The sequence below is a fragment of the Orbicella faveolata genome, unplaced genomic scaffold (genome assembly GCF_042242905.1).
Source record: "Orbicella faveolata isolate gen_17 unplaced genomic scaffold, um_ofav_v1 contig_14, whole genome shotgun sequence".
Taxonomy (NCBI): Eukaryota; Metazoa; Cnidaria; class Anthozoa; order Scleractinia; family Merulinidae; genus Orbicella; species Orbicella faveolata.
The window spans coordinates 1,578,377-1,597,160 of record NW_028301541.1 but is presented as its reverse complement, the minus strand read 5'-3'; the positions used below and the strand labels follow the sequence as shown (position 1 = coordinate 1,597,160).

Here is an 18,784-nt window from a genome sequence, read left to right as displayed (position 1 = left end):
TTTTGACCAACTTTGGCTCGATTTCCCGAAACCTGGGGGATATTTTCCAGTTTCCGGGACTGTAAACTAACTCCTGATGGCCTTAGTTTGCAGAAAAATAGACACAGGTAAAATGATTGTACGCTGGGTCTCGAGCTCTTATGCCGAAATATAGCCCCACTTCACTTTGAGACTGATAGAGTAGCCGACACCGCCTTACGCGCATCGTGATTTTGACCAACTTCGGCAAGATTTGCCGGAACTTGGGGGATATTTTCCAGTCCCGGGGACTCTAAACTAACTTCTGATGGCCTTGGTTTGCAGTGAAATGGACACAGCAAAAATATTTGAACGCTCACTTTCGAGCTTCTGGTCCAAAATATAGCCCCACTTAACTTTAAGACTGATAGTCTAGCCGGGACCAACTAACACGCCTCGTGATTTTGACCAATTTCGGCTTGATTTCCCGGAGCTTGGGGGATATTTTCCAGTCCCGTAGACTCTAAACTAACTCCTGTATTCCTTGGTTTGCAGTGAAATGGAGACACCAAAAATTTTTGAACGCTTACCTTCGACCTTCTTAGCCGAAATATAGCCCCACTTCACTTTAAGACTGATAGAGTAGCCAAAACCGCCTTACGCGCTTCGTGATTTTGACCAACTTCGACTCGATTTCCCGGAACTTGCGGGATATTTTCCAGCCCCGGGGACTCTAAACTAACTCCTGATGGCCTTAGTTTACAGTTAAATAGACAGAACAAAAATTTTTGAACGCTCACGTTCGAGCTTCTGGGCCGAAATATAGCCCCACTTCTTTTTAAGACTTATAGAGTTGCCGAGACCGCCTTACGCGCCTGGTGATTTTGACCAACTTCGGCTAGATTTGCCGAAACTTGGGGAATATTTTCCAGTTCCGGGGACTCTAAATTAACTCCTGATGGCCTTGTTTTGCAGTGAAAAGGACAGAGCAAAAATTTCTGAACGCTCACTATCCAGTTTCTGGGCCAAGATATAGCCCCACTTTACTTTGATAGGGTAGCCGTGAGCCGAAAGTGAGCGTTCAAAAATTTTTGCTCAGTCCATTTCAATGCAAACCAAGGTCATTAGGAGAAAGTTTAGAGTCCCCGGGACTGGAAAATATTTCCCAAGTTCCGGGAAATCAAGCCGAAGTTGGTCAAAATCACGATGCGCGTAAGGCGGTTTCGGCTACTCTATCAGTCTTAAGGTGAAGTGGGGCTATATTTCGACCAACAAGCTCGAAAGTGAGAGTTCAAATATTTTTGTTCTGTCCATTTTTCTGCAAACCAAGGCCATCGGGAGTTACTTTAGAGTCCAAGGACTGTAAAATGTCTCCCAAGCTCCGGGAAATCGACCCGAAGTTGGTCAAAATCACGAGGCGCGTAAGGCGGTCGCGGCTATTCTATCAGTCTTAAAGTGAAGTGGGGGTATATTTCGGCCTAGAAGCTCGAAAGGGAGCGTTCAAATATTTTTGCTCTGTCGATTTCACTCCAAAACAAAGCCATCAGGAATTAGTTTACAGTCCCCGGGACTGGAAAACATCTCCCAAGTTCCGCGAAATCCACCCGAAGTTGGTCAAAATAACGGGGCGCGTAAGGCGGTCTCGAGCTTCTGGGCCGAAATATAGCCCCACTTCACTTTAAGACTGATAGAGTAGCCAAGACCGATTTATTCGCCTCGTCATTTTGACCAATTTCGGCTCGATTTGCCCGAACTTGGGGGATATTTTCCAGTCTTGGGGACTCTAAACTAACTCCTGATGGCCTTGGTTTGCAGTGAAATGGACAGACCAAAATTTTGTGAACGCGTACTTTCGAGCTTCTGGGCCAGAATATAGCCCCATTTCACATTAAGACTGATAGAGTAGCGGAGACCGCCTTACGCGCCTCGTGATTTTGACCAACTTCGGCTCGATTTCCCGAAACTTGGGGGATATTTTCCAGTCTAGGGAACTCTACACTAACTCCTGATGGCCTTGGTTTGCAGTAAAATGGACAGAGCAAAAATTTTTGAACGCTCATTTTTAAGCTTCTTGGCCAAAATATAGCCCCACTTCTTTTTAAGAATGATAGAGTAGCCGAGACCGTCTTACGCGCCTCGTGATTTTGACCATCTTCGCCTCGATTTCCCGGAACTTGGGGGGATATTTTCCAGTCCCGAGGACTCTAAAATAACTCCTAATAGCCTTGGTTTGCAGTGAAATGGATAGAGCAAAAATTTTTCAACGCTCACTTTCGAGCTTCTTTGCTGAAATATAGCCCTACTTTACTTTAAGACTGGTAGAGTAGCGGAGACCGCCTTACGCGCCTTGTGATTTTGACAAACTTCGGCTCGATTACCCAAAACTTGGGGGATATTTTCCAGTCCGACGGACTCTAAACTAACTCCTGATGGCCTTGGTTTGGAGTGAAATGGACAGAGCAAAAATATTTAAATGCCCACTTTCGAGCTTCTTGGCCAAAATATAACCTCACTTCATTTTAAGACTGATAGAGTAGCCGAGACCGCCTTACGCGCATCGTGATTTTGACCAACTTCGCCTCGATTTCTTGGAACTTGGGAAATATTTTCCAGTCGCGGGGACTCTAAACTAACTCCTGATTGCCTTCGTTTGCAGAGAAATGAACAGAGCAAAAATTTTTGAACGCTCAATTTCGAGCTTCTGGGCCAAAACATACCCCCACTTCACTTTAAGACTAATAGGGGTAGGCGAGGCCGCCTTACGCGCCTCGTGATTTTGACCAACTTGGGCTCGATTTCTTGGAACTTGAGAAATATTTTCCAGTCCCGGGGACTCTATACTAACTCCTGATGGCCTTGGTTTGCAGTGAAATGGACAGAGCAAAAATTTTTGAACGCTCACTTTCGAGCTTCTGGGACGAAATATAGCCCCACTTCACTTCAAGACTGATAGAGTAGCCGAGACCGCCTCACGCGCCTCATGATTTTGACCAACTTCGGCTCGATTACCCAAAACTTGGAGGATATTTTCCAGTCCCAGGGACTCTAAATTAACTCCTGATGGCCTTGGTTTGTAGTGAAATGGACAGAGCAAAAATATTTGAACGCTCACTTTCGAGCTTCTGGGCCCCAATATGGACCCACTTTACTTTAAGACTAATTGAGCAGCCGAGACCGCCTTACGCGCCTCGTAATTTTAACCAACTTCGGCTCGATTTCTTAAAACTTGGGGGATATTTTTTAGTCCCGTGGACTCTAAACTAACTCCTGATGGTCTTTGTTTGCAGTGAAATGGACCGAGCAAAAATATTTGAACGCTCACTTTCGAGCTTCTGGGCCGAAATATAGCCTTACTTCACTTTAAGAGGTGCCCTCTGTAATTTTCAACTATGGCCATTTGGACCAGAAAAAATCAAATTCCTTAAACTTTCTCAAATGAATGGTCTAGATAAGTGATTCACAAAAATATAACTTTCAGTTCAATTCGATTCGTATTTTAGCGCTGGGGCCACTATCTTGGTTTTGCCCCTCTGAGAGGGCTTTTAGCGGCCATTTTAGGGCACATTTTTAACAATTTGCCATACAAAGAAAACGATCTAACTCCGGGTAAAAACCCTTTCTTCGAGACAAGCAAATGTTTCTTGTTACATTGAGAGGCTGTTTTGGCAATTTGATCATCACCTGATTTTTCTACAGAATTTTAAATTTCTTCCCTTTCGGACTACTCATGAAGCGCCATAAAAAAGGCGACGTTTAAAGGAAAATATCGCCAAAAGTACATCACTTGAGATCCCAAAACTACCCTCCACTTAAAGAGCAATGTCTCACCTGTAAAAACATGCAATAAAATTTTGGGGCAGTTAAAACTGTAAAATGTTAGAAGAAGTTTAAGCTGTGTTTTTGTCAACAAAGACCGCCGTTCTAATTAGCATAATAACGTGAAAATAACGATGCACAGAGAAAAAAATGATATATTCCACTTATCTCGCGACATGTCGACAACTGGATGTTCCACGATGCTTCATTTTATATTTCCAGGATGAGAAGAAATGGTACCATTAGATGTTCAAGAGTCTTTATTCGGTGAATTACACATACATCAGACCGATTTCAATGTCATCTCCTAATGTTCATAATAAACTCTTATATTTCGGCCATAACTCTTTTAAGAGTTAAAATATTTATTACACTTGGGGCAAGCTCTTCGTATGGTAAGAAAGGACAGAAGAGGAGAAGAAGACCCTGCCCGCATCGTAGCGAATTCTGAATCAGTGCGTCCAAATTTTGGACGCAAAATACTGACTGGCTGAGATTCTAGAACGTTGATATGGCGACACTTTCCACCTTTCCACCGGTGATCGGTCTCCACCCGTGGGGGACACGGGCGCACCGAAACACCCACGGCTGGAGATTGAGCCTATGTTCAGAGCCACTTGTGCCGAAATTGCAGAATATTTTATTTTGGACTTAAAATAATGTTTGGCTGAGATTGATGCATTGGCATGGTGACGTTATCCAACTTACAGGACCTTATGCTGTGTGGCTGAGCGACCCACCGCTCAAAACATTTTGTCCTCCCTCGCCCCAACTTTCACGCGGTCAAACTAAACGCACTTTTGCCTTCCTTTGCTTGATAGTTTTGTGAACACTTTCAAACACTGGTATGACTATTGCAGCTTATGATCGAAGGTAAGCATGACGAGTTTGATTTCAACGAAGGTGGTATAAACTCGTAAAGTGATCTCAAGCTGTAGTTATTCTTTTTCACCACGGTTTTTGCTAGGGTAAAGTATTTTCTGCGATTGTAATGCTCGCCCTTCTGATCGATTTCCACTCGTGTCGTGTGATTTCAATGGCTCAGGTATAACTTTGATTATTTCTTTCACGGTCCGCACCATTCCACTCCTGGAGAAAATAAATACAGAGTGGGATTAAAGTCATCCAGCCGAGGGGGGCGGGGGGACTCCCATATGAAAAGGTCGTACTCTTCCTTTAGTGGAAGGGGTATAAACCCGGGGTTGCGGGGGAGGGGGGGGGGGGGCTGCTCCAAATGGTATCGTTTTTCAGGCGTATTGATCATAAACAGGGTATCGATTTTGGCCACTTGTCATCATAAATAGGGTGTGGTTTTTGCACTCTAGTCTTGAATTAGGTATGTTCTTTTAGAAGAAGCTACCTTTTCAACTGTGTCAGCCACAACAGTCATAACTACGATATCCAATTTTGCTCAGGCCCATAAATAGGGTAGGTAAAACACAGATTTTGGTCATAGATAGGGTAAGGGTTTTGGGAAGCAGGCTGCACACCCTCACCCAATTCTTCCAGAAGTACCCCGTCCCCCCCCCCCCCCCCCCCACCAGGGCGGGCTCCTTTGCTGAGCAGGGGCTGAAAGTAAGGCTTATTCCATTTAAAGTGGTACTACGGTTATCAGTTGAGTAAGGCACATCAAAAGTTTGGCAACCAGGTTTCAACGTTCAACTTGTGTTGTTGTTACAGGCAACTGGCTTCATTTCTAATAGCAACCTGTCAACCATTGACATCATTGGCAGCAAAGCACGCGAAATTGCAAGCGACAATATTTTTACCATTGGAAATGAGGAAAGTTGCCTGTGGCAACACCGTAATTTCAAGTCTAAAACTTCATCACCAAAGCTCGGTCGTGCCTTACTTAACTGATAAGCGTACTACCTTTTAGGGGTCAAAATAAAACTCAAGCCATTCCCAGGTTGGTCTCCTTTAAGGGTTCAGTCCAAATTTTCTGACGAGCATCCTCGACCTGTCCCCTCCGGGTCATACAGATCATTGGACAGGCGGCAGTTAGTGTTAGCTAGCTCCCTACAGGTGATATGGGCAAAGTGGACCTGTCTTTTCGCCTTGAAAAAATTTTGAGCAGAAGTAAAACAACAGTTATATGTATTGCCATAAAATAATTATTATTTTTATTATTAATAATTTAAAGGTAATAAATTCATTCTTGTTGATTTTAAAAAAGGAGTAACTGAGGATGATTTGTTAAACATATTCTTGTGAGGCAAATTGAAAATTATGGAATAATTTATTGGAATACACAGCAACACTATAGTGGTGAAATGTTGGATGCAAAAAAACAGAAAAAACTCCTGAACTGGAGAAAACTGGAAACATATTCTCCCAACCACTGCATTTTACCTAAACTTCTGGAGTTTACAGCTCAAAATAGCTCTAAGTGTACCTTAGTCAAACACGGTCCAATTTATTATAAATTTTATACATATACACAAATACATATTAATAGTGGTGAAATTCCGGATGCACAAACCAGTAAAAACTCAATCAGAGAAAAACTGGAAGCATATTCTCCAAACCACTGCACCTCACCTAAACCTCTGGGTTGAGGCTATGAAAACTCTTGCATGTATACAATTAATCGTTGATGAATAAAACTAAACCTAAGCAATAACAAAACAATCCCAAGTACTGTACAGAACAGGCCAGCATCAAGGGAAGAATAATTATCTTTCAAGGATACATGTTATAAATAACAATGTAAAAGGACATTAATATCATGACTAGCACATCAAAGGTTCATGTAACTTAGCTGGCTGCAAACACTTGAGTGAGATTGTGAAAACTCAAAAACCCAGTCACCCTAACCTTTACCCAAATCCCTGGTTCTTTTCCCTGACCCAAACCCTAATCCCTGACCCATACCCTAGTCCAGTCCCAAATCCCTAACTCTAACCCATTAGACCCAATCCCCAACTCCAACCCTTTCCCTTAACCAAGTCCCAAGCCCAAATTCCTGGCCCAAACCTTAACCCTAATCTCAATAGCCAAAATTCCTTGCCCTTGGAACCCTAAACCCCCAACAGTCCCAATCCATCCCAGGTCCCCAAATTTTGAGTTCTCACAGACTAACTTTCATGTTTGTCCAGCAGGCTAGTCATAAAAATTCATGGCCAATTTAATTTCATTACTGTAAATATTTGACATCTCATAAATGACAAATGTAACTTGAATCAATACTGCAAAAAGCCTAGGCCCTAACAACTGACCAGAACTTGTACTTTACTTCGGATAGTTAAAAAGAAATTTTCTCTTCAGCAAAACAAGGTTTAATTTTATTCTTACTAGCACTTTAAAACTCATGAAAACTGCCAAGTATCAGGTAGACTTGAATTTTAAAGCAGATTTAAATCATGCAAAAAGGTTTTTGATTCTTTTTTTTTTTTTTTCAATGCATACTGAAACATGTAGAACTCTCCATGAGTTACTAAGAGCATTAGTTGTTGTTTGGGGTTATGTTATTATCAGCTTAGCTTATGTTAATCAAGAAGAGTTCATACTGTCCAGATGTTTCCTTTCGAACTTCTAATGATAATAATTAATATCAATTGATTAATCTTGTGGTTTAAAATTCAAGTCTACCTTGCATTTAATGATCTTGATATTCACTATGCAGACTCCGACAGAAATCAAGTTATTGACGTAAAGAGTTCATCTTGTCCAGTTTTGCCAACAAGCTTAATTGTCATGTCTGTATCAGTTTCTTTTCAGAAGACAAATCTAATCACATACAGAAGTGGGTCTTTAACATCAAATGAAATTTCTAATTTATAAGAACTCTCCTGAGCTATCCTTATATATCACAAAGAATAATTTTCAAGAGTCTATTCAAAAATTATAGCTTGCAGGAAGCTAAAATTTTTGAATAGGAAAAATTCATCAAGCTATTATTTTGAAATAATTGCATTCAAGCTATCATTTCATTAATGATAGCATTAGGCTATTATTTCTTAATAATGCTTGACTGTTACTGTTAAATATTAGCATTTTAAGCTATTTATTTGACTTTAAATAAATAGCTTTGTTGCTATTATTTGTACAGAACAAGAATATTAGTTTTTTAGAATTTTCATTTGATGCACAACATAAATCTTTATGTGACTAATGGCTGTCTACTGAAAAGAAATAGCATGACAAACATAATTAATAATGAAAATAAATTAAAAATTATAAGTCCTCCAGAATACTTTGCATTGTCTTGATCGTCTGCCGCCATCTTCAGTGAGTCATCATCAAGTTGCTTGTCCTTTGTGTGATCCAGTGATTTGCCTTTTTCCTGTCCAGCAATCATCTGTGATTGTTGACTGAAAATAACAAAACGAAAATCACCATATTTGCACACGTGACTTTTGTTAGTGAGTAAATTGTTCTCAGACTCATTTCTTGCAAATGGGCATAAAATCATGTAACTAGGACTGCCTGTAAAACATACAATGTTTCTGCACAGGAATAAATTTCTTCCCTTGCTTGAGAAATGTTAGAAACTGTTGATTATGGAGATTTTAGAATTCAATTATGTGTACATATGTATCTACATGTACATAAAATTTAGAAGGTCTAAGTAAACAATGTTTATGAGTCAAAAAGTATATAACTGTTAGCAACATAAGGGAAAGTATCAAAACAACAAACAGGTACTTACTCTTCATGTGTCGTCCTGCACTGTGTCACCAACACCATGATTTGCATAATAGGTTCAGTTCCTGCAAATTTTGTTGTTTGACCATGGCCTAAGAAGAGAGAGAATGTCGTTACACTTGGACTCCCTTGCTGACCTCTCTAGTTTATCGTGGCATCTGTGATTGAGTGTCAATCGATACCCTCAATTGATACACTCGATGGACACTCAATCGACACCTCGGTTGACACTCAATTGACATCTTGGTTGACAGTTGGTCAGGAGTAGACTAATTTTCAATTGATGCATATATGTTGGTCAACACTCAGCCGACTATCATCTGGCTGTTGATTCAGTGTCGATTCAGTGTCGATTCAGTGTCGAGTAAGTATCGATCAAGATCTAAATCAAGGGTATATATATCCAGAGTTTCGTTCAACACTTCCTTGGGGGCACATGATCCGTTCATGCTTGTGCTTGTGTTTCAATTAATGATTGCTGAAAATTAGTTTTGAAGGGATCCTGCATGTATAATAATCATAAGGACCTATTTTTGTGAAGAAAAAATATTTTAACTAAAGGGCTTCAACTACATGTAAAAGACCACAACCTTTAGAAATGGAAAGAGCATTCAATGCAATTAGCAACATTGTTGACATTCATGTAGCTTGACTGACCAGGGACATTTAAGGAAAACTATAGTGCTTTGAATGTTTAACAAAATTTTGAGGATTTTATATAAAAGTTGACAGTACATGTAACTAGAGATCAAAGTCTTGCTCTCCAACAATTTTCTTTTAATAATAAAATAATAATAGCCTGTCTTATAAACATTTCTTGTCTCTTTGTGAACTCTGACATTGTCATAGTGTAGGTCAGGAAAGGTTGGGTAATTTAAAATAAGTCGTTAATGATAACCATTTTTAATATACTGTATTTTTTTTACCTTTCAAGACCAGGGTAGCTTGCTCGTGTTAATTTTTCTTCAATTCCTTTCAGGTTGATCCAACTGGGCTGCTGTTCTATTGCCTCTTGTGACTATGGCATCATGATGAGCTGCATAACAGGTACACATCTGCAATTGCTTGTATAAGCAGTCATCTCAGACAAATTTTTACATGGAGCTAAAATGTGCAAGAAAACAAATGTTACTGACAAGGTATCAGAAATGTAATTTTCATTAGGTCTGAATACCTCATGTCTGATTATCAATAAAGACTGCTATTCGTTTGTTAAATCTGAAATATATAAAATGCTAGTTCTACAGATGACATTGTACAGTCTCTTCTTGACTTTTAGACTAAATCAAAATATTTCAATGAAAGCTTTCAAAGCAGTTGGAGCAGAGTGGTTTTTGGCACTAACTTTTATGATTACTTAACGCTCCTCCTATTTTATGTTGAGGCCAACATTTTTATTAAGTTGGCCCAGTACTAGGTGAATAATTGGTCAGGAACATAATTTACTTCTATATAGCTAAGAGCAGTGATATATATCACACATGCATTAGAATGGGTTTAGTATGCCTTGTGGTTAGTGGTACTGTCTTAAACTTGTGTAATATTAGGTGATTACTAGCTAGCTGTTATGACTGGGATGTAGAATTCTTGTATATACACTGTACCTGGCTTGGCTGGCTTTCAAACTTAACTGCACGGTATAGGTTTGCATCTAGATCCACTGTTCTGGCTGGCCTGTTAGTGGATGGTCCAACTTGACTGCAGTGTATAGGTTAACATTGAGGTCCGTGGTCCTAGTTGGTCCTGACTGCTTTGTTTAGTCAGATCCATTGTCCTGGCTGGCCTGTTACACGGTCCTAGTTGGTCCTGACTACTCTACATGTATGAAGACAGATACACTGTCCTGGTTGGTCCTGATGGTCTGACTTGACTGCTCTTTATGGGCTGACAGATCCACTGTCCTGGTTGGTCGTGATGGTCCGACTTGACTGCTCTCTTTGGGCTGACAGATTCACTGTCCTGGTTGGTCCTGATGGTCTGGCTTGAACACTCTGTATGGGCTGACAGTTCCACTGTCCTGGTTAGTCCTGATGGTCTGACTTGACTGCTCTTTATGGGCTGACAGATCCACTGTCCTGGTTGGTCCTGATGGTCTGACTTGACTGCTCTGCATGGGCTGACAGATCCACTGTCCTGGTTGGTCCTGATGGTCTGACTTGACTGCTCTGCATGGGCTGACAGATCCCCTGTCCTGGTTGGTCCTGTTGGTCTGAGTTGGCTGCTCTGCATGGGCTGACAGATCCACTGTCCTGGCTGGTCCTGATGGTCTGACTTGACTGCTCTCCATGGGCTGACAGATCCACTGTCCTGGTTGGTCCTGATGGTCTGACCTGACTCTGTAAGGACTGACAAATCCCGCTTGTGGTTGACAGTTGCTGAGGACTGGAACTCTATAGCACACAAATTACTTTTCATGATAGTACAGTTATATGAAATAAATCATACATGTGAACAGTGACTGAAATTCAAAGCAATGAATTTCACCCTCAGTTTACATGATTTATTTCATAGTGATTTATCATGTAGTCTTCTTTTCATAGGCTAAGATATTTGTATCTTACATGCTCCCAGTAGCTTTGAAGCTCTGATTGAGCAGTTGAACTGCAGTCCCTTTTCATGGGTTTGAATCCCATTGAACCCTTTACATTTTTCCTTTTTACCTACTTACCTTCTTTTGTTAACGGAATTTGCTTGAAATTTCCTTTCACATGATTCTTTTGGTGTCAGAAGTAAACAGGCATCACATTTTGATGAAAATAAGTTTAAAAAGATTATTTGAACAACTCTGTTCCTTTTTTGTGATTTTAAAAATCAAGTTTATCCAATAATTGACTTGATCCTGAAGTGACTAACACATTGTAATTTGCACGGTGAGGTGTACAAGACTGCAGTCTTTTATCGTGGGTTTGAATCCCATTCAAGCCTAAATTTTCACTTTTGTTAAACACTTTGCTGGCTGACCAGTCACTACATAATAACGTAATTCTGTTCAAACTCTGGAGAAAATTCTGAACAGCAAACAATTTTCACAGTATCCATATATAGGTAAGACAATTTTTTAAACACTGTAAGTGGCCTCAAACACTTCCAGTGGATTTGACAGCTCAGCACTTGAAACCAATAACCTATGGAAAGGTTATGGGTTTGAATCCCTTTGTTAGCTTGAATACATTTTGTTACTTGCTTTCCCAAAAAAATATGACAGTTTGTTTTGAACTTAAAATGTTTCAAAACGGGAGAAGAATGATTATTTATGAAATGCGGAAAACTGTTGAGAATAAACAAAAATAGATCAGTGTGGCAGATGGGGTTTGACTGATAGGAGTCAGAAAATCCTACCAAAAAAGAGTTGTGTAGAGTATAGACAAGCAAAAACAGCCTAAATCACTCAGAATAGAGAAAGGACAAAGATGATGATGTGAGACAACAAACCACAACCTGACCCTCAGGTCAAGAAAACCATTGTGACCCAGTTTGCTGGCTGAAGTATGCCATGTTTATTGAAGTTTTCAGCAGCATGATTAGCTCAAGGAGGCAAGGAAATAAAGCTGGTCAGAGACAATTGGTCTGCAATTTGAAAACTAATGAAACTTGAGGACAGATGTGCACTTCGAAAAGCATCAATTTGGAGGAAGATGTTTGAGTATCCAGAAGGGGAACAAAACTGTAGACCAATTCTATGTGAGGTTGTGAAGAGTGAATTCTCAAAAATAACAGAAAATTTATAATCATCAATTCTTGATATGTCAGGGGCATGTGAGTGTTCTGTCTAGCAAGAAATTGAATAGTGTTAAACCTGAGATACTGCTGAGAAGAGAATAGCTCAGTACTTTTAGCAAACATTGTTTAAACCAGTATTGAAATATTGTAAGAGTAGGTAAGGCCTCAAAAGGGGTGATCCAAGTTTTGATCAGTCCACAGGAGCCAAGGGGTTGAAATTCTCTTGCATGTAGATCAGTCATGACAGGTATTTACAGCATACAGTAAATAAGAGCAGAATCACACAATGCAATCTAGTTTGGGGCAGATTATCTTCCATATTTTTTTTCCCGTTGATTTTCCAATAGGGGGATGTGTCATCAAGTAGAGAAAGGTTTCACAAGATGATTGCACTGAAGATTACTTGATGTGTCATGTAAAGGTGAAGTCCAAATTGTATCCAGCTGTAGATTGTATGTGATTACACTCCAAATATATTGTTTGATTTACTTGAAATGGCAAACCAAGAATTGTCGTAAGTTGTGATGAATATCTCCTTCACATGGCTGCAAGCAAAGTCAGCTTGGAGGGGGTAACCAATGAAGAGAGAAAAGGCTTCCCAGGCAAAATACATCATCGATGCTTCTTAAAATTTCATTGAGAGATGATTTAGATATGGAACTGAAAGCTAAATCCTGTATGTGGTTGCAGTGGTACATTGTAATTGGTGGAGTCTTCATCGCAAGAAGAGATGATCAAGTAGTGTTAATGCTGCAATCAATGATGACAAGGATAATGCAGGAGTGAACTAGGAGGAACAATGTTAACTTCCAGGTGCTCTAATTCTTTAGCCACTTGAAGAAATGCAGGTCAATAGAACTGCTGTTGGAGGTTCTGGGGGCAACAAAAGGTCCCACCCTTCAACTCATCTTTAATTTGATGAATCACCAGGAAGAAAACTAGAAGATTTTGCAGGCCTGGGGTATATTTAGGCAAGGATCCCAGTGACCACAGGTTCAAGCTGTGGCATATGAGTACTTTGCTATGGCAGCAGGGGGTAGTGCCCTTAAAGGACAGGTCTTTTGTGTCTCTGACACAAATAGCTTCTGGCTTAGCCATGAAGCTAGACAGCATTGAGAAACAAGCAGCCATGCAGACATTAAGTGACTGAAACCAGTTTTTGATGGTGATGTTTCAGTGGTGGACAGTCTTCTCCCATTGAATTAAGCAGGTCCAAATGTCTATCTTGCCTTATTTTCTTCCAAAGTTCCTTTCTCGGTGATCTTTCCTCCCAGGAAATGTGCAGGATGTTGTGAGTAAGCTGTAAGTTTTGCTATTTATTGGATGTGAGACACAAAATAAACATCTTCCAGGTCCCTCAGACACTCAAGCACCATTATTAATTTGCAGGTTTCCTTTTAAGATGTGCAGCTTGCTCTTTAATAACTAATGTAATGAAATTAGATTAGGTCTCCACAGCAGTCTAAAATAATCTTCCTGTCCACCATGAGGTCCATATTTACAGTAAGTTCCCCCATCTTTCTGTAATTTTGCTGATGCACACTTGATTAATCTCTATCCAATGTCTGATATCTCTAGTAAGCTCTTTGCCATCTTGAATGAGATTACTGTTGTCCTCCAGTGGCCCCACTTTTGTAGAAACATACCAGAGCTGTTTACATTGTAGTGTACATTCTAGTCAAGGGTGATGTGATGTGATGTGATGTGATGTGATGTGATGTGATGTGATGTGATGTGATGTGATGTGATGTGATGTGATGGTCAAGGCCAGAGCCAGTCAGAGCAATGTAATCTGGAAAATCATGGTCCAAGTTGGCTTTAAAGGACTGAACTGAATTATTGCAAGTAGGGAAAGTAACAAATAAGCCATACCTATGCACACTGTAGTTGAGTGTTAGCACAGAAATCTCTGTGGTTTAGTGGGGGCAGCTGCATTGTGATTGTTGTTGGTAGTCTTTGAGCAAAGACATTTAATCAAAATTAGAGTGGAGCTCATGTGGGCATGGAGAAATATTTGCACTTCAATTCACAGAACACAAGCTACTTGGTTGCAGTATTAAAGCCTGGTATCCACTAAATTTTTTGTAGATTTGATGATGAAGCACTCGTTGAAAGCATCAGCAAAGCAAATAGAAATTTACAAGTGAATGAAAACACAGTCAATAACATCAAGTTCTACAGTCTGTCAGAAAGATCAAATAACCCCTTAAGTTTCAGCATTAAATTCACATAGTTGTTTTGTGATGATTAGAGCTAGGCCAAATGAGCTTTTTCAGTCTGTTGTAGAAATGAGAATACCTGCAGAGTTTTTCTGCGCAGTTTTTATTCAAGCACAGATCTTTACTCAGCTTATAACAACTCCTTTAATGTGGAAGAGTACAGAGCTAAATGCAGTGTTGACACAAAGGTTTGAGGCAAGCAAATTTAATGTTAGATTGAGTCTTAGTCTCAATTGTGTTTGCCCCTTGTGAGGCACAGGTCTTGTACCATACATGTAGCTCTTCACTGTACTCTGTTGTTTGCAATCAGTTCAGTCTCACCCTTTTTCGTCCTGGTGCACTCCAACTCTTTTGTCACTGTGTGTCTTCATGATTGTTTTGGTCTTGCTGGCTGATTTTGCCATCTCTTTTGACAAGATCATAAAGTAATTTTAATTTTGCTGCCAATGTGCCACATCACATCTTCAGGGTGCAGAATTCTGGCCTCAGATAGCCATACAACATACACAAATAGTACTGGACTGGTAATAATACCTGAGGACAACCAAGCTCTACATTGTGAAAGAGAAAGACTTAGAGCTCAACAGCTGCTTACTGGAGTCCCTTGTGTGTTGGTTGCATTCAGATGCAAGCTGATAAAAACAAAGGCTGTAAAAGGACAGAGATAGATACACATGCTCTAAGTTGTTGCATTCTGTTGCTCAAAGGTGCACCTTTACATTGTTCCATATAATGTTACTGGTAATATTCGCAAGCAGATCATCAGATACTGAGTACATTTATTACCTTATTATTTGCATTTGCACAAGCATAATTAGCTACTGCAGTACAGTATTCTGGCCTGGTATCCATATATCAGATGTTACCACAATTTACTACATCATCAAAAGCACTGACAGAGGACAGACTGATAGCACAGGAAGTCACAGAAAGACTTTTGGCTCCAATTAATTAATGTTGCAGTGGAGGTCTTATTTGTCCAGAGCTGAACATTTTTCCCTGTCAACTCGATCACTAAATTAGCAATGTAGTCCATCCAACGATAAGTGAGGAGTCTGGTTAATTGTTGTGGTATATGTATTCCAGAAAGAAGAAAAATTGTAAGTTGTAAAGAATCACACTCCTCTAGTGTGACTGTCTGGGGGGAAGAGTCCTGAAAAGGACTGCTTAACTGAGCCTGTAAAAGACTTAAGTTTAAAGTCTTTGTCAGAGGATTGGAAATTGATGTCAGTTCATTTGAATGTATAACCAATTCAAATCATGGCTGGAGGCCATCACTATCTATAGTCTAATGGAATGTGAACAGGGACATACAGGCAGAAAAATCAAACCTTGAAATAAAGTGTGATTCCTGATAAGCCACTGCAGTATAGTATTCTGACCTGGTATCCATGTATCAGATGTTATCAGGTGTACCAGATGTTACAAGCAGAAAAATCAAACCTTGAAATAAATTGTGATTCCTGATAGGCCACTGAAGTACAGTATTCTGGCCTGGTATCTGTGTATCAGATGTTACCAGGTGTACTAGATGTTACAGGCAGAAAAATCAAACCTTGAAAGAAAGTGTGATTCTTGAGAAATACAAGGCATGATTACAATATTGGACTAATGTAGCGGCCCCTGCTCAGCGACACTGATGATCCCTTGCACAGCTTCCAAAACATAAACTAATTGTTCATCAGTGAGTAGAATTGTGCCAACATTGATCACCCCATGACTTACATGTAACATGACAAAACATTGCATCAAGAGCAATGTCATCTCTGTATTAAAAGTCTTTGGGTTCAAGGGCACAGTTTATATAGGACCCTGCAGTATGCAGTGGTTTGTCAAAGAACACAATGCTTCCCTGACTAGAATATTATTTCCTCTGCATGTTGACTAACATGTCAAGATGACAGACAAACTCTGCCAACTGAAGAGGCAGCATATCATTATCGACAAATGAAACGGCTGGACAATGAAGAGTCATTTGATAGGGGTTATGACTTTACTACAGGAGAGTAAATTCTATAACTGCATCCAAATCACCTTGAGAGACTTCTCTATTCCAGCAGAGTAAAAGAGTGACGCATAGCATTCAAAAAAGCCCCTCACCATCAAACATGACAAGCAGTTCCATTTAGTCCATCTTTCATTTCACTACCAGTCCTCACTTGTTGCTTTTGAGATGTGACCTGCTACTTCCTGTCGGGTTCCTTTGAAATGCACATAACTGTTTAGTGTTGGTGTGTCATCCTTCTTTGCTACCAGGTTCTTTCCAAGTTTGCGGCAGAACCAGTTAAGCATGGATAAGTTTCTCCACTGAGACCATTGGTACTATGGCGTCTGGAGGTCATCTGTGTTGTTGGCTGCTCAACCTCAAGGTTGTTGTTCCTCAGATTATCCTGCTCCTAGCAAAATTTAAAACTAGACACTGTTGAGGCATAATGTGGAATAAAGTTTTTTAAAACAATTTCGAAGTGACAGACAATTATCCTGGTGCAATGTCTTTTGTACTCTGCAGAAACATGTTGCCCATTATTTTTTAAAACAATTTTGCAGTGACAGACAATTATCCTGGTGCAATGTTTTTTGCACACTGCTGAAAAATGTTGCCCATTATTTTTCCCATCAACAGACAATTGGGCATATAGCATCCTTCCAAAAGGAATAATCCATGTAATCCATTATTTTTTTCAGTTATACTGCGAAAAACTGTCTATAATTTGAGCTGCTTGACAGACAATTGGCTTAAAGCATCCAAAGGTATTATAATTGGCTTTGTGTATTTTCTTTATGACACTGGAAAAGACATACAGAGACATATTATTCACATCACTCTGCATCATACAGGGTAGCCTCTACACATCACTGTCATCAATAGGGCCCTGTTGTCTTAAAATAAGGATAAATGCACTGTTGTTTTACGCTGATAAGCGACATATGATCAATTTGAGCTCCTCAACAGATAACTGTCTTGTCAATAGCTAGTGGTGACATCAGTTGTACCTGATAAAAATAACAGTCAATAATTTAGTAGTGATAACTGATTAATGAATAAACCAAAATTTTGACCTCCTCTGTCCACAGTCGATGGTGAAAGATGGTGTAAAATTTGATCTCATTTCAGACAATTTACCTTGAATATATCGTGTCAAAAATATTTTGTAAATGCCATAAATAAGGGTATATAATTTGGTTCCTTCACAGACAATTGATCTTGAGTGTTTTGCCTCATCTTTTGTGCTGTTGAAAAAAAAAAAGGCACCTTCAGGTAATTTTTTTTTCCAATAATTCATCCACAGGCAATTCATAAAGCCTTATTTCCCAGATGGGAAAAGGATGTGATGATGATGAAGATGATGAAAGAACTTAATTGCTTAAAAATGATCCATGTAAAAAAAAAAAAGTCAGCAGCTAAATGGCAGAATTTATTTGTGTCATTACCTGTTTTTTTTTTAGGTTGCATTGGAAGAGGCTCTTTCCTTGTGACTGGTGTCACTGGCTGTGTGGAGGCTTCCTGGAAACTTAAATGAGAGCACAAATGTTATCATGTTCATGTTCCTATTTACATGTATGCATGTATGACTTACCACCCAAACACACATGATCCAAAATCCTCCTGGAAACTCAGACAGATGTTAATTTCATGTAGACAACTGTTCTCTCAAACTTCCTCAAGTTCCTTCCTGATGGCTCCTGTGATGGTGTTGCCCTCAGGACCACGTTGCACAGCTACACCCGTATACTAGACTGGAGATATTGCTCCCGAAAATGAGCCAGCCCTTAAAAGTGGGCCAGAAATGCCTTGACTACTCACCTTATTTTTAAATTTGTTTAACTGTGCGTTGGCTGCAAGTGCGCCCCCGAAAATGGGTGAACCCCCGAAAATGGGCGAACCCCCGAAAATGGGCTCAAGTAACTTACCATTTGCAAATGGTTAGCACTAAATTTGTCTTGTTTTGCATCGTTCAACAATGCTTCACACTATGCATTATTGCTGTAAATTAATGTTAGTCATTAGGCTAAAAAAAGACACAGAGACACAGTTTTGTTGGATTTATTGTTTGAAATATATTACATGTTTGCTACATTATGCTACACTAACATGGGCGTGCCCCCGAAAATGGGCTCAGTGCGGATAAAATACTTACCATAGTCGAAGGTCCTGAAATTGAAAATGGTTAGTACTTAATTTATCTTGTTTTGCACTGTTCAACAATGCTTCACGCTATCCATAACTGCCTTGAATTAATCTTAGCTAATAGGTTTAAAAAAATGACACAGACACACAGTTGTGTTGGATTTATTATTTAAAGTATGTTACATGTTTCCTACATTATCCACAGGACCTAATTAAGGGGACGCGCATTCCTATGTGAAAAATTTGACATCCTGAGAAACCTCAAGTGTTCTGTGTCAGTAAATGTCGACACCCC

General features: G+C 39.8%; 1 protein-coding gene and 1 long non-coding RNA gene across 2 annotated transcripts; one reads left to right on the top strand and one right to left on the bottom strand.

Moving 5' to 3' along the window:
• The first annotated feature begins 4,082 nt into the window (after nucleotides 1-4,082).
• LOC149113603 (uncharacterized) lies at nucleotides 4,083-18,438 on the top strand. Its single transcript, XR_016206307.1, has 3 exons — nucleotides 4,083-4,647; nucleotides 9,401-9,468; nucleotides 17,808-18,438. It is a non-coding gene; the product is annotated as an uncharacterized LOC149113603 (long non-coding RNA).
• Nucleotides 9,462-11,392, bottom strand: LOC149113604 (uncharacterized). The gene is made up of 2 exons (XM_089286158.1): nucleotides 10,026-11,392; nucleotides 9,462-9,525 (listed from the first exon to the last, which is right to left on the bottom strand). Exon 1 carries the CDS (start codon nucleotides 10,706-10,708, stop codon nucleotides 10,373-10,375), a length of 336 nt encoding a protein of 111 aa, XP_089142284.1. The 5' UTR covers nucleotides 10,709-11,392; the 3' UTR covers nucleotides 9,462-9,525; nucleotides 10,026-10,372.
• Nucleotides 18,439-18,784: the final 346 nt, after the last annotated feature.